Raw genomic sequence first — 12,701 nt, forward strand, 5'->3', positions numbered from 1 at the left:
ATTAGTAATGACCCTCGCTCACGAGAAATCTTCTTTACCTTCTACTCTATAAGATTGGTAGTAGTGCTCTTATAGTACAAGTTGTAAAGAATCATTAATGTTTACACCTGTTGTGTTAAGTCATTGTGAAGTAGAAGAAGCTGATGTTGGCTCAATTTTAGAAAATGTTGACACAACTATTACCCTTGCCTTCCTTTGTCTTTGGAGTTTGTATTATTTAATTTCAATCCGCATTGTTTAGAACTTCAAACCATTGCCGACTTCCATCTTAGAGGCTAATCTTAGCTAGTTGCTTATTATATTAGCAATTTGAGACTATATTTTGTGTCAATTTTTAAAGACTAATATTTTGAAAACATAATTCTAATCTAAGAATTTAATATTTAATCACTAAACCTTAGGGGTGGTTTGGTTGAATGAACCCTAAAGCTTGCTGAGTATTTAAGTGTTTTGTACATAGATATTGCATAGCTTTTCCAAGTGCATTTGGTTTTTGTCATAGTTGTTAAGAGACGAGGGTACTTGGAGACATTGGAGAATGGTACCAATATTGGTACAACGAATTTTCCAAAATATAGACAAGAGTATTTGTAGACACCATATTTTGAAATATTATTTAATAATTTCCAGAAATATCATGACATAGAACTTTGTAATCAACAATAGTAAATCAAGTAACACAAGACCAGTAAATAGTAAAGGCAATTTCTCTTTAGATCATTACAACGACTAGAAATTGTTAGAGAAAAAGGTTAATTTAATTTCATTTATTAGATTACCTTCTCTCCCTTCTTAAGATTTCACTTTATGCACCTTGCATTTCCATTTAATAATTAATTAGTAATTATTAAATGTCTTTTACCTCTTAGGTTACCCCTTTTAGGGTTTTGATCTCCTTCATAAGGATTGATCGATTGTAAATTCATTCATTTTGTTTTGTACAAACAAAAATACAATTTTCTTGTTTGTTGAGAAAACTCATCTCTCTTCCTTCTTTTCTTGCTTCCTTGTAAAAGGTTATTTGCATGCAGGATATCCAGGGTTTGTGGATTTGTTCATCATCAAATCCTACATGGTATCATAACCAAGTTCCGATCTTGGGACCTGTGTTCTGACATATACACCTCCACCTCCTATTCAGATTCGATCTCTTGCACAGGATTACTCTTCAACATTGCCTACTATTGCAGCTCCAGTCATCGAGCCACCTACTACAGTTGTTGAGGATATATTAGAGGACACAGATCTTCTTTCAGATGACAAATTCAACACACCTGTTATCACACCTCCATTAGAGATTCCATTTCAAGATTCTCATGCTTTCTCCTTTGAGCATTAGCTAGGACTTCCAGCTGCACCTTACATACATGGGTTTTATCATCCTTGTCCATTGCCTTTGTTTTCTTCAGATTGGAGCCACATTGATATTTTGTTCTGCCATTCTAGGGGGGCTATGGAGTCTCAAGCTTCTATCATGGGGGCTTTCATTGTACTTATGGTCTTGAGAGATTCTCTTGAGATGTTTCATTTGTGCATCCTTTTTCATCTCTTTTTGGAGTAGAGTTTTTCCCACTGGGTTTTCTCTATATCTTCGCTTCATAGAGATTTGATTGTGATTGGGTACCTCATCAGGCCTTGTTGTTGGGACCCAAGTTTGCTTTCAGCATTGCAATTTCCTTGCATTGTTTGTAATTGCATTGTTGCTCATCTTTAGGGGGGGTGTTAAAGAAAAAGGTTAATTTATTTTCATTTATTAAACTACCTTCTCTCCCTTCTTAAGATTTCACTTTATGCACCTTGCATTTCCATTTAATAATTAATTAGTAATTATTAAATGTTTTTTACCTTTTAGGGTTTCGATCTCCTTCAGAAGGATTGATTGGTTATAAATTCATTCATTCTGTTTTGCACAAACAAAGATACAATTTTCTTGTTTGTGGAGAAAATCCATCTGTCTCTCTGCTTTTCTTTCTTCCTTGTAGCAGGTTATTTGCATGTAGGATATCCAAGGTTTGTGGATTTGTTCATGATCAAATCTTACAGAAATTAGTTACACATTTGTTTATTCCCTCTCAAAAATGTCTATGGTGTTAGTAGATCCTCATCCAATCACTCCTACCTGGCATGGATTTGGTATCCTCCAAAATATTAGCATGATACATTATGCAGGTTTATTTTATTTATTTGCCTTCCTTTTTTACCTTTTAAGATTTTTTGCTCTTAGTTTCCTATCAGGAGACATCAATTTCTTTGTCAAGTGACTTTGAAGGCTGTGGGAGATGGCAGCCAAGAGAACCTTGTGTGTCTGAAAGTTTCTGTAGATGTGCTCCGTCTGTGAGACATGTCTCAGGGGGTGGGAGATAGGTCTCTAGGTAACCATGATTTTTTTTATTACAATTATTTTCTTAAACATTTTGAATCACAGTTGCAAAAAAAAATCTTAAAAAAAATTTAAAATAATAAAATCATGTAGTCCAAAGTTTTTAGTTGCACGGAAAATCTTTCACAATTTTTTGAAAGAGCTGGTAAAGATTGAGCCATATTTTTTCTAATCCAAATGGAATTCATTTTTCAACTTTAATTGCTCTAGATCTAGAATTATATAAAGAGTTCTATATGCTTTGGAATGTTTGCTTAAAAGAGAAATTCTTTAATTCCTTTTTGGCTGAAATTTATATCACATTATAATTGAACTAGTCGTATTGCATCAAAATTCAAGGAGTATCTCTGGGCCACTGCTCAAAAGAAGAAAGCCATCTCTTTGGTCTCTACATGAGCCAAGTCTCTTCATGAGTGAATCATTGCGAAGTAGACTTAAATGCACCATATCCTCCCAAAATTCTTTTTTTTTTAAAGTGTATTTCTGTAGCCAAATTTCTAGTATGACACTATTTTATGCTGATCTTCAGAAAAGACAAAAGCATATTGTCTAATTGCAGAGAGACATACAAAAAGAACAATGAATTTGGAGACAAAAAAAGTACATTCTAACTTCCTTAGATAGAAGATCTACTAAGGTATGCTTTTTGTGTCTACCTTGCATCTTTCATATACAGCAAGTATACAATTTTTTCCTCCTTATGTTGCATCCTTGATTGGCAGAGGGCACTATCTTCATTTCCTCTGTCTTGTTCTGTTTTCTAGTTATATCTAAAAGATTACTAATTATCCCAAATTAAATTCAACTAACCCACAAACTTCAACTACATGATTGGTGCTTCTGTTGAGAGAAACAGATATTACTGCTCAGGGTCCTCTTAGGAAAGCGTGAGAGGATGCATGAGTTGTGGGAAAGGCTCATATGATTGTGGTCTCTGTGGAGGCTCTAATTTTGCATCGTCTTCACCTTACTCTGTTTTTTGGTTCAATCAAAATGATTGTATATAGCATAAAGAAATTCTAAATTAAATGCAACTAGCTAATAAACTTTTTCTGCATATCTGTGTTTCTCATTTCAACCCAAAATGGGCTTATATTACTGTATAAAATTATATTATTTTTTTAAGCAATCTCTGTAATCCACACTCCTTTATTGAAAATGATATTGCTAGCTTCTACATATATTGTAAGAGATGTAATGTCCTAAATCAGACATCAAAATGAAAATAAGAGATTGAAACATGAAAAATAAACTTCACCAAACTACGCCAATAAAAGAAGCTAGCCAACACCCAAACTTGCACAAATTGAACCAGTAACTTGTGTAACTTTAATAATGATCAAATATTGATTTGTACGATACAATAGACTGATATGGTAGTTATTACAACAGCTACAATAACAAATACAGAATCCGAAATTAACAATGCTTAATTTCCACACCGACATTGCTAACTAAAGCATCAAAAACTCCAATTTTCTCCACAGCAAGTTTGATATTCCCCATCTCTTTAAAAGGACCAGGACCAACAAAAATAACAGCAAGATTCAATCCTACAGCAGCACACAACACAACAGAAAAATGACACAAATGCTGCACTCCAACCACATATACTTCATTTACAACATGCAACAAATAAACACACACTGAATAACTGAAATTTTGCACAAATCTATGAAGCTTCAACGCAATCCCTGAAAGAGAATGCCATCTTGATTCAAAGGGTTTTTGTCCTCTTAACTCCTGTAACTCGTGAGTTTTTTGCCTTCAAAAGGACACATGAAAACAAAGTACTCTAGAAGATAAATTGGTGTAATATGACACTCTCAAATGGAATATTTTTCAAGTTTTATATGTTGCAAGCCGGACTTGGGCAGCCAAAACCCATTGGACAAAATTGTGAATGCCAACTATCATAAAAGATGCTCCATTGAAATTCAAAATAAACGCCTCATGTGCCTCAGTTATCCAATTAAGATAACTCTTATTAACCTTATTAAAACTGAAACATGTAATCAGCAAGTGCAACAACCACAAGAAGATAACCAGATTTGTTAACTAGGGAAACCCTTGATCAGAGGGAAAACCCTGATGGGAATGGTACCCACAAAAAGATATACTAATATATAAGTTCCTTGCAAGAGGATGGACCCTGTTAAGAGTCAAAGAAATACATTCAGTACATATCAGTCCTTGTTAGGAGATTTTGAATCTCTCTGAGGAGATTCCAACCTTGTTAGGAGTTGTAGAAGGCAGAATGATCCACTGTCCAAACAGCTTCAGGGTCAAGACCACCGAACCCACTGTCTAACTGGCCTTAGTAGTAATCCTTCCAGAATAAGACCAATGATCAACTGTCCACTAGCACTCTCTGCCAATTATAATCACTTTGCTCGTCCACTGTGCCTCTACTGCAACAAACACTTCTCTGATTTCAATGTTAGGTTCACTGGATCTTACATCCAAGTTCTCATACTCGCATCACATAGAATCCCTTAGATTGCTTACTCACTCACAATTTGCAATACACACTCTTCAAATACAATCTCATGCCTTACAACAAAAGAAAACATTTTTTCTTTACACCAAGTCTTCAAATTAATTAGAGTCGGCCTTGAGGCTTTCTCAATTTACAATTATAATTAATACACGTTACAATACATCTTTTCATAATTACATAACAATGTCGGCTCATAGTCTTCACAAATCTTCACATGTGCAACCTCGGACTTAGCATGATCAACCATGCCATCATTGTCATGTCTTCTACTTTTGTCTGACTGCGCTTAACCAGATTTTATCTCTGTTAGGAGATACAATCCAATTATCAGAAACCGCCTCTCAGGTTCTCTGCGAGAACTTTGTCTTAAATAAATCACAAATAACTGTCAACTGTCTTCATATTTCTTCATGTGCTCTTAGTCACGTCATCATGATACTCTGTAGAACATGTCCTCAATTGCGCTCGTCCCCATCTTCAATCCTTGAACCTCACGATCTCAATCTCTGTCTGCTGCTCTGTCAGTCTGCACAGAATAACCAATATGTTGACATCAATGACAAACACTGCCATGAATGCAACATATAATTATACTAGCGATCTCCCAAGTACTCTAGCAATGCTAGGATACAACCCCATAGGAATATCATCAGCATTCATGCTAACAACTACTTGTCATTTCTACTCACTCATTTGACTTGTCATTTTTGTTATCAGAGATGTTAGTGCTGTCATTGACTACTTGTCATTTCTACTTATTTGATTCGTCGTTATTGTCATCAGAGATGTTATTGCTGTCATTGACTACTTACTCATTTGATTTGTTATTATTGTTATCACAGATGTTAGTGCTGTCATTGACTGCTTGTCATTTCTACTTATTAATGGATATTGTTGTTGTATTTTACTTAGAATATTTTATGAATGAGGCAACTGTTTGGGAATTTTCATTGTTTTGGACCAGCTGTTAATACTATTGTCTGTTGAGATTGTTGTCATCATCATTGTCTTATACCATAACTATCTTTTTGTGATTAGTAATTTTCTTATAAGTACTGATCAGTAGCATTCTGTTATCATTGTGACCTGTGCACTGTTGACTGGTATGGTAGTCAGCAACAACCTTATTTGTATTGTAATCAATTTAACATGGGCATCAATATGACTGTAGTAGACATTACAGGAAATATTGCTGTTAAAAGTGATTAATATGAAACATTGTTATGACAATACATTGGTTTCCTGAAATGCCAGGCATGGATTTTGTCATTACTCTAACTTAAGAGCTATTTGAAGAGGCCAGGGTATTGTTGCCAACCGTAGCTACTATCCTGCATATAGATTATTCTCTTCTATTTGATAATTATCATTTATGAACATCAGAATTAATGAATAGTATACACCTTAGTTGCATTTTTTTGTATTTAAGGTTCATTATCATTTTGGTAGGGTTATTTATCAGTCAGCAATCTCAAAATTAACAAGAAAAATCCATATTTCAGAATTCATGATTTACACTCTATTTTACTTTCCCTCTCACTCGCTTTGTAATTAGGATGGTTTTTTAAATGTAAAAATACATTTAAAAATTTTCCTTTCAAAAATAAATTACTGTGTTTTATGGGTTCCCGACATTTTTCAGGCTTTTAATATCCCAAAAATTGTAAACATCTTTATCTTTTGGGATGCTTAGAAATCCTGTAGAACAATATTTGCTTCTATGGTTGTGGGCATTTATTGCCATGGAGCTACAATCAAAAGTGAGCACTCTTTTTATACTTGGTTGGTGGAGGCTATAGAACCCAAAAAATCGCAACTATATCCTCCACATTAGGATGAGAGGAGTCTAGCAAATGCTAGCTGTTGATGTTTGATAGCTTCAGTTGGATAAACCACGAGACTAAAGTGCAGATATATAAAAATATATTATATATGTGTGAGATATAATATATATCTATATATTATTTAAATAATATATTATTATGTGAGATATTATTATTTGTTATTATATTAATATCTAATTATCGAATAGACGGTCCCATGAAGGGATGTGTCTCTTCTTAGCCTTGTCTCTTTTTCGCCTTTGCTCATTCTAAATTAGAGGTTGCTGCCATTAGGAACATACATACTAAACATAATGGCAGTGCTTAGTACATTTGCAGTGATCATGAAAATCAACATGGTATGAGAGCAGGCTGCAAATGTAAGAAAATAAGAACAGGTCCAACAACTGAATATGGGTGACACACCAAAGGAGGCTTTTGATATTTTGTACATCTCATCAACAGATAAAGGAGAGAAAATATTTGTATAGCCAAGCTTATATTCAAGAATTTGGCCTTTGATATGCAAAAGATCTTTGAATAAATTCGAGAACATAGGTTTAAGTTGCGTAGAAGGGAAGCACTTCTCTTTATCATTTGTGTTTAGAGGTTGATAACGTGCAATAATAAAGAAGTTTATATGGATGAAGGAAAATATTATTAATGGTGGAAGGTAATAGAATAATCCATAAATATAATTGCATCAAGAGTTATAACGACGAGCATAATATAATTATGGATGGCAAAAACATGCGACAAGTGACATAAGTCACATTATGGATTAGCTTGGGGGCAATATAGGTAACACAGTTAGAAAGAAGTGAAAAATATTGGATGGAAGAAACAAATAAGGGGAAGACAAAAAGGTGGGAAACCTAACAAAGGTCAAAGTTCATACTTTGGGGAAAAGACGAGAGAATAGGCCACTAAGAAAACTTGATCTATTATCATAAATAATTATATGTTGGTATGAGAGTTCGGTTGCTGAGATAGCCACGATGGCAGGAAGTTGTCGGTTGGGTGGAATGCATTGGAAATAATTCACTATGCATTGGAATTCAATCAATGTTTAGGAAAGGAGATTGGTAAATTTGATGATTAAGACTTACCATGGATGTCCACATCACCAAATTTTAGAGGATAGCCAAGATTTATACAATCCTATTGAAATAGAAGCAACCTCATATGAATAGGAATAAAAAAGAATACACCTTCATTCGACAATAAATAAGGATGATCAAGGGTGGCAACTTCAATTGACCAAGTACTTTTTGTAGCATCCACGTTGCAATATAATATAAGGGGAAATTACAAAGTTTAATCTGAACTGCATTTGCCACTTAAGGCAAACAACCATCGTGAAAGAAGACATGATTTTAATGCCCACATGTGAGTCAAATTGGACAACCAAGGTAGTGCAACTGCATTAAGTTGCTCATCGATGAGGCATTGTGAATCAATGTGATTTTTCAATCACCTCTACAAAACATAATCCCAATTGATATATGTTTTTAAACGAGTAGCCAACAATGACATTAGAGCCATGTCACCATTGAGGCAAGCTAAATATGTGTGAATAGATTATAATAGTGTTTATTTCCATATGAATATATTATAATTGCTCATCGATGACGCATTGTGAATCAATGTGATTTTTCAATCACCTCTACAAAACATAATCTCATGTTTTTAAACGAGTAGCCAACAATGACATTAGAGCCATGTCACCATTGAGGCAAGCTAAAATATGTGTGAATAGATTATAATAGTGTTTATTTCCTTATGAATATATTATAATGTTTTGATTAAAAACATTAATAATTAATGAGATTATAAGGGGATTTATAATTATAAAAATGATAAATTATATTGGAATAATTGGGATCATTCTTAAAGTATGACATTTTATAATTATCTATATCCTGTTGGAAAGGATCTTATATTGATTCAATACATACTATAAGAGCTACTTGCCTTGATCTTTTCCAAGAATGTTATTGTAGGAAAAAGAGGGAGATTTAGATTCAGAGAGAGCTTGACATTTCATTAGAGGCAACCGTAAAAGAGAGGGAGTAGATAGAGGATATTTTTGGTGGATCCTTGAAGATCTTGATCATATCAGAATTAGAGGAAGTTTTGACTTCATGTAAATCATGTGTGTGATTGCATGATTTAATGGGCCTATCCCTTGTGTACATCATGAGGAAGTGACGACTTTCAAATGATCATAACTTGCATTTTCAGAAGTGATTGTAAGGTAACGATCTTGCTATAACTTAATTTTCTATTATGATGGATATCTTACGTCTATGCTGATCATGATAGAGTATACTTTACATGGTGGATGTTTATATGGTACGTTATAAACATTTTTTAATACATGGTGAATGTTATGCAAATTGATGTTCTGGAGGCCATTACATGGAATACTTGGTGAATATCTTGCATCTCGACATCCTATGGGTCATTACTCACAATACTTGGTGAATATCTCACATCTCGACATTTTGTAGGCCATTACTGAAAGAGACCACTACTCATGATATTAGATGTGATATGAAACCTTATATAAGTATTTGGTGAATATTATGTGTTGAAATTTTGGAAGACCAATACTAATGATATCAAATGTGATACCAAACCTTGTTTGAGTGCTTGGTGAATACTGTATGTTGATATTCTGAAAGACCAATACTCATGATATCAAATGTGATATCAAAATGTTACTCAGAGTATTTGGTGAATATCATGTTTTGATATTTTGGAAGACCAATACTCATTATATCAAATGGTGGAGATCTTCTGATCAAAGATGTCCTTAAAATTTACCATTTCGTAATATTACCAATGGTGTAATATCTATCTTGTGTTTATCCTCCCGAGCTAATAGGGAGTGTTGATGTTTGGTAGCTTCAGTTAGATAAATTATGAGACTAAAGTGCAGATATATAAAATATATTATATATATGTGTGAGATATTTTATATATCTATGTATTAATTAAATAATATATTATTATGGCAGATTATTATTTGTTATTATATTAATATCTAATTATCGAATAGACTGAACCATGAAGGGACGTGTCTCTTCTTAGCCTTTGCTCATTATAAATTAGAGGTTGCTGCCATTTGGAACATACATACCAAACATAATGGCAGTACTTAGTCCATTTGCAGCGATCCTGAAAATCAACACTAGCTTGTCTGTTTCATTGTTTTTTCCTAATGTCAACATGGTGTCACCCTGTACAGCAAAGCAAGGATCTCAGAGCTGTAATATTTTGGACTACAAAGGCAAGAAGATGCAATGTGGATGTCATTTTATGTAATTGTTCTATTAGAAATATCCATACCTATTTTAAGAAATTTTTGTCAGGATCTTGTTTCTAATTTACGATATTTTTCATCTTCTGAATTGTCGAGTCAGTGTTGCCGTATATCTTTATCCAAAACATGGCTTATCCACATCAACAAAACAGATTACCCTCAAGATGGGCTTGGCAGAATTAAAGAAGATATTCAACATGATCTGCCAATCGTCATCTAGGATCATTCTGCTGTTGGATTGCCTCCATATGGATCAAAACTGATGACTATGCTAGAAAGTGCCTCCACCTTCACAAATTGTTTAAGAGGATTGTGTTGGAGGTGAATTTTGTCTTAGCAATCTATATAAAAAAAAAAAAAAAAAATTACAAATAGAGAAAACAGAAATTAAAGTATAGTTATAAATAAAACGTCTATTGTCTAATAGACCTTTAGTAGCACTAATTTTGAGAATGATCGGAATTTGGCTTGCGACTTATGGTGGTTGGCTATGAACAGCTAGGTATCTTTGGCAAGTAATTGAGAGCCCGCAATCGCTTCCATTATCCAATTTCTATATTTCTCACTTTGATACCTCAATACTCCTTTGCTTTGTTTTGTTCCCTGTATATATTATAAAAAATGATCTCATTAAGTTTAGATTTATTACTTATAGCTTATTCCAATTTCTCTTCACCTATCCAAGCTGTGCAGACATAAATTAGTTATGGAAGAAAGTGCTGGTTATGTAGAGGAATTAAGACGCACTACAGTAAAAGTTCATTAGTCTTGATACAGTCATCAGTTATACATTAGCTATATAATTTTATCACCAACAGTTATTCATCTGGTTGCACATCAGGTATCAGTAATAATAAAAAATCTGCAGGTGATAAACTATCTGAAGCAACTTACACCAAGGCCCAAAGATTGCAGAAGTTCTAAATTGTTGTTCAACCTCATGTAATAGTGTGTCTTTTGTGCTGGAAAAAATATTGAAGATAGTGGAAGGACTGTTTGTGGTAGAATGAAGCATCAATGTTGCTCTTGGGTTTTGGGTGTCATTTGACTGTTCTAAATTGCTTCTTTTGATAATTGTAATGCTCTGCTGCCTTTTTTCAAATATTCTTGTGTAGTCCATTTGTCTGTTCAAATAGCTAGGCCTGTCTAATAAACAGATTTAGGTCACAAAAAGATAAAAAAATGGTAGTTTAGATTTCCAGCATTTCTAGTAATGAGGATAGCTGAATATTATCAATGAGCAGAAGTTTTCAGCTATCAAATGCAGAATTTCCAGCAAGATCTTAAATTAGTATCCCAGGTCTTGAGTGTAATTGTTTCTCATACTATAAAGTCAAGTTCATATTTCTTTCATAACACTTTTCAACTATTATTGGGACCATAAAATATGCCTTTTTAAAACAAATCACGTGGTAGGTTTCTCTCTGAACTCAGCATCATGTTATGCTTGAGACATGCACTTTTCGAAACCTTTCTCAATTTTATACACATAATTGCAAATTTCATTTCCTAAGTATTTAGATTAATTTTATATTTTTCTCAAACTATAAAACCAAGTTCATATTTCTTTCATAACGCCATTTGACTATTACTGGACCTTAAAGTATGCTATGTTAGAACAAATCACTTGGTAAGGTTTTCTGACTTTTCTCTGAACTGAACATCATGCTATGCTTGGCTAATGCACTTTTCCAAACCTTTCTCAATTTTATGCACATAATTGTGAATTTTAATTCCTTTTTATTTAGTTTAATTCTATTCTTTGGCAGAAGATATCTACAGAATCATTTATTTGTTAGGGTATCTATGATTGTATCAATTTCTTCTTAAAGAAAACTGGCAATTTGTCTTCTTAAATTTGTTTATAACTTTGGACAAATTCACGTCTTTGCAGAGGCTCTGGAATTTCTCAACAGGGAAGTTTTTGAAAACATACAAAGGTCACACAAACAAGAAATTCTGTATATCCTCCACTTTTTCTGTAACAAATGGAAAATATATTGTCAGTGGGTCAGAGGACAATTGTGTGTATTTGTGGGATCTTCAAACAAGAAATATAGTTCAGAAGTTGGAAGGCCATACTGATACTGTTATTTCAGTATCCTGTCATCCAACAGAAAACAAAATTGCTTCTGGTGCATTGGACAATGATAAGACTGTAAAAATTTGGGTTCAAGACAACTAGAAATAATTCTTATGGTGTTGATTGTGTTACTTGTGTGACTCTAACATCTTTTGTAGGCATGTTTTTAAGTGGTTCAGAGCAAAATTGTGTATGTTCTTGTTCAGGAGAGAGGTGTCATTTTGGAGTTGCATTCATGCTATTTTCCTCCTGTGTATGCATATTTACTTTCTGTCCTGTCAAAAGGAACTGTATGCAAGAAAAAATATTAATATCGACTAAAATCTATCATTGCTTTGTACCACTTTATTTAGAAATGTTATTGCAGATGAGTAATTTGCTCGCAGTGTTTAATCTTGTTTAGACCGAGACAAGCTTTTTGTGAGTTTTTACCTTACAATTTTTGTGCAGCCAAAGGTCTGATATAAAGTAGATGTTTTGGGGTTTTGTTTTAAGAGTTAAACTATGAAGCTGTAAATTTGAGGAGTCTAAGATTCTTGTTTGTAGGATTTGACGGACATTTCAACTGTTCAGGGTATTTATGGAGT

General features: G+C 33.5%; 1 protein-coding gene across 1 annotated transcript in view; it reads left to right on the forward strand.

The window, feature by feature from the left end:
- Positions 1–12,454, forward strand: part of LOC149562795 (COMPASS-like H3K4 histone methylase component WDR5A) — a 34,784-nt gene extending 22,330 nt beyond the window's left edge. Inside the window, exon 2 of the mRNA XM_089826254.1 lies at positions 11,926–12,454. Within this exon, the coding sequence (XP_089682380.1) occupies positions 11,926–12,216 (291 nt within the window). The 3' untranslated portion in view covers positions 12,217–12,454. The remainder of the gene's footprint in view (positions 1–11,925) is intronic.
- Positions 12,455–12,701: the final 247 nt, after the last annotated feature.

The sequence above is a fragment of the Cupressus sempervirens genome, chromosome 4, assembly GCF_028749045.1.
Source record: "Cupressus sempervirens isolate cs-2001-9-10 chromosome 4, ASM2874904v1, whole genome shotgun sequence".
Taxonomy (NCBI): domain Eukaryota; kingdom Viridiplantae; phylum Streptophyta; class Pinopsida; order Cupressales; family Cupressaceae; genus Cupressus; species Cupressus sempervirens.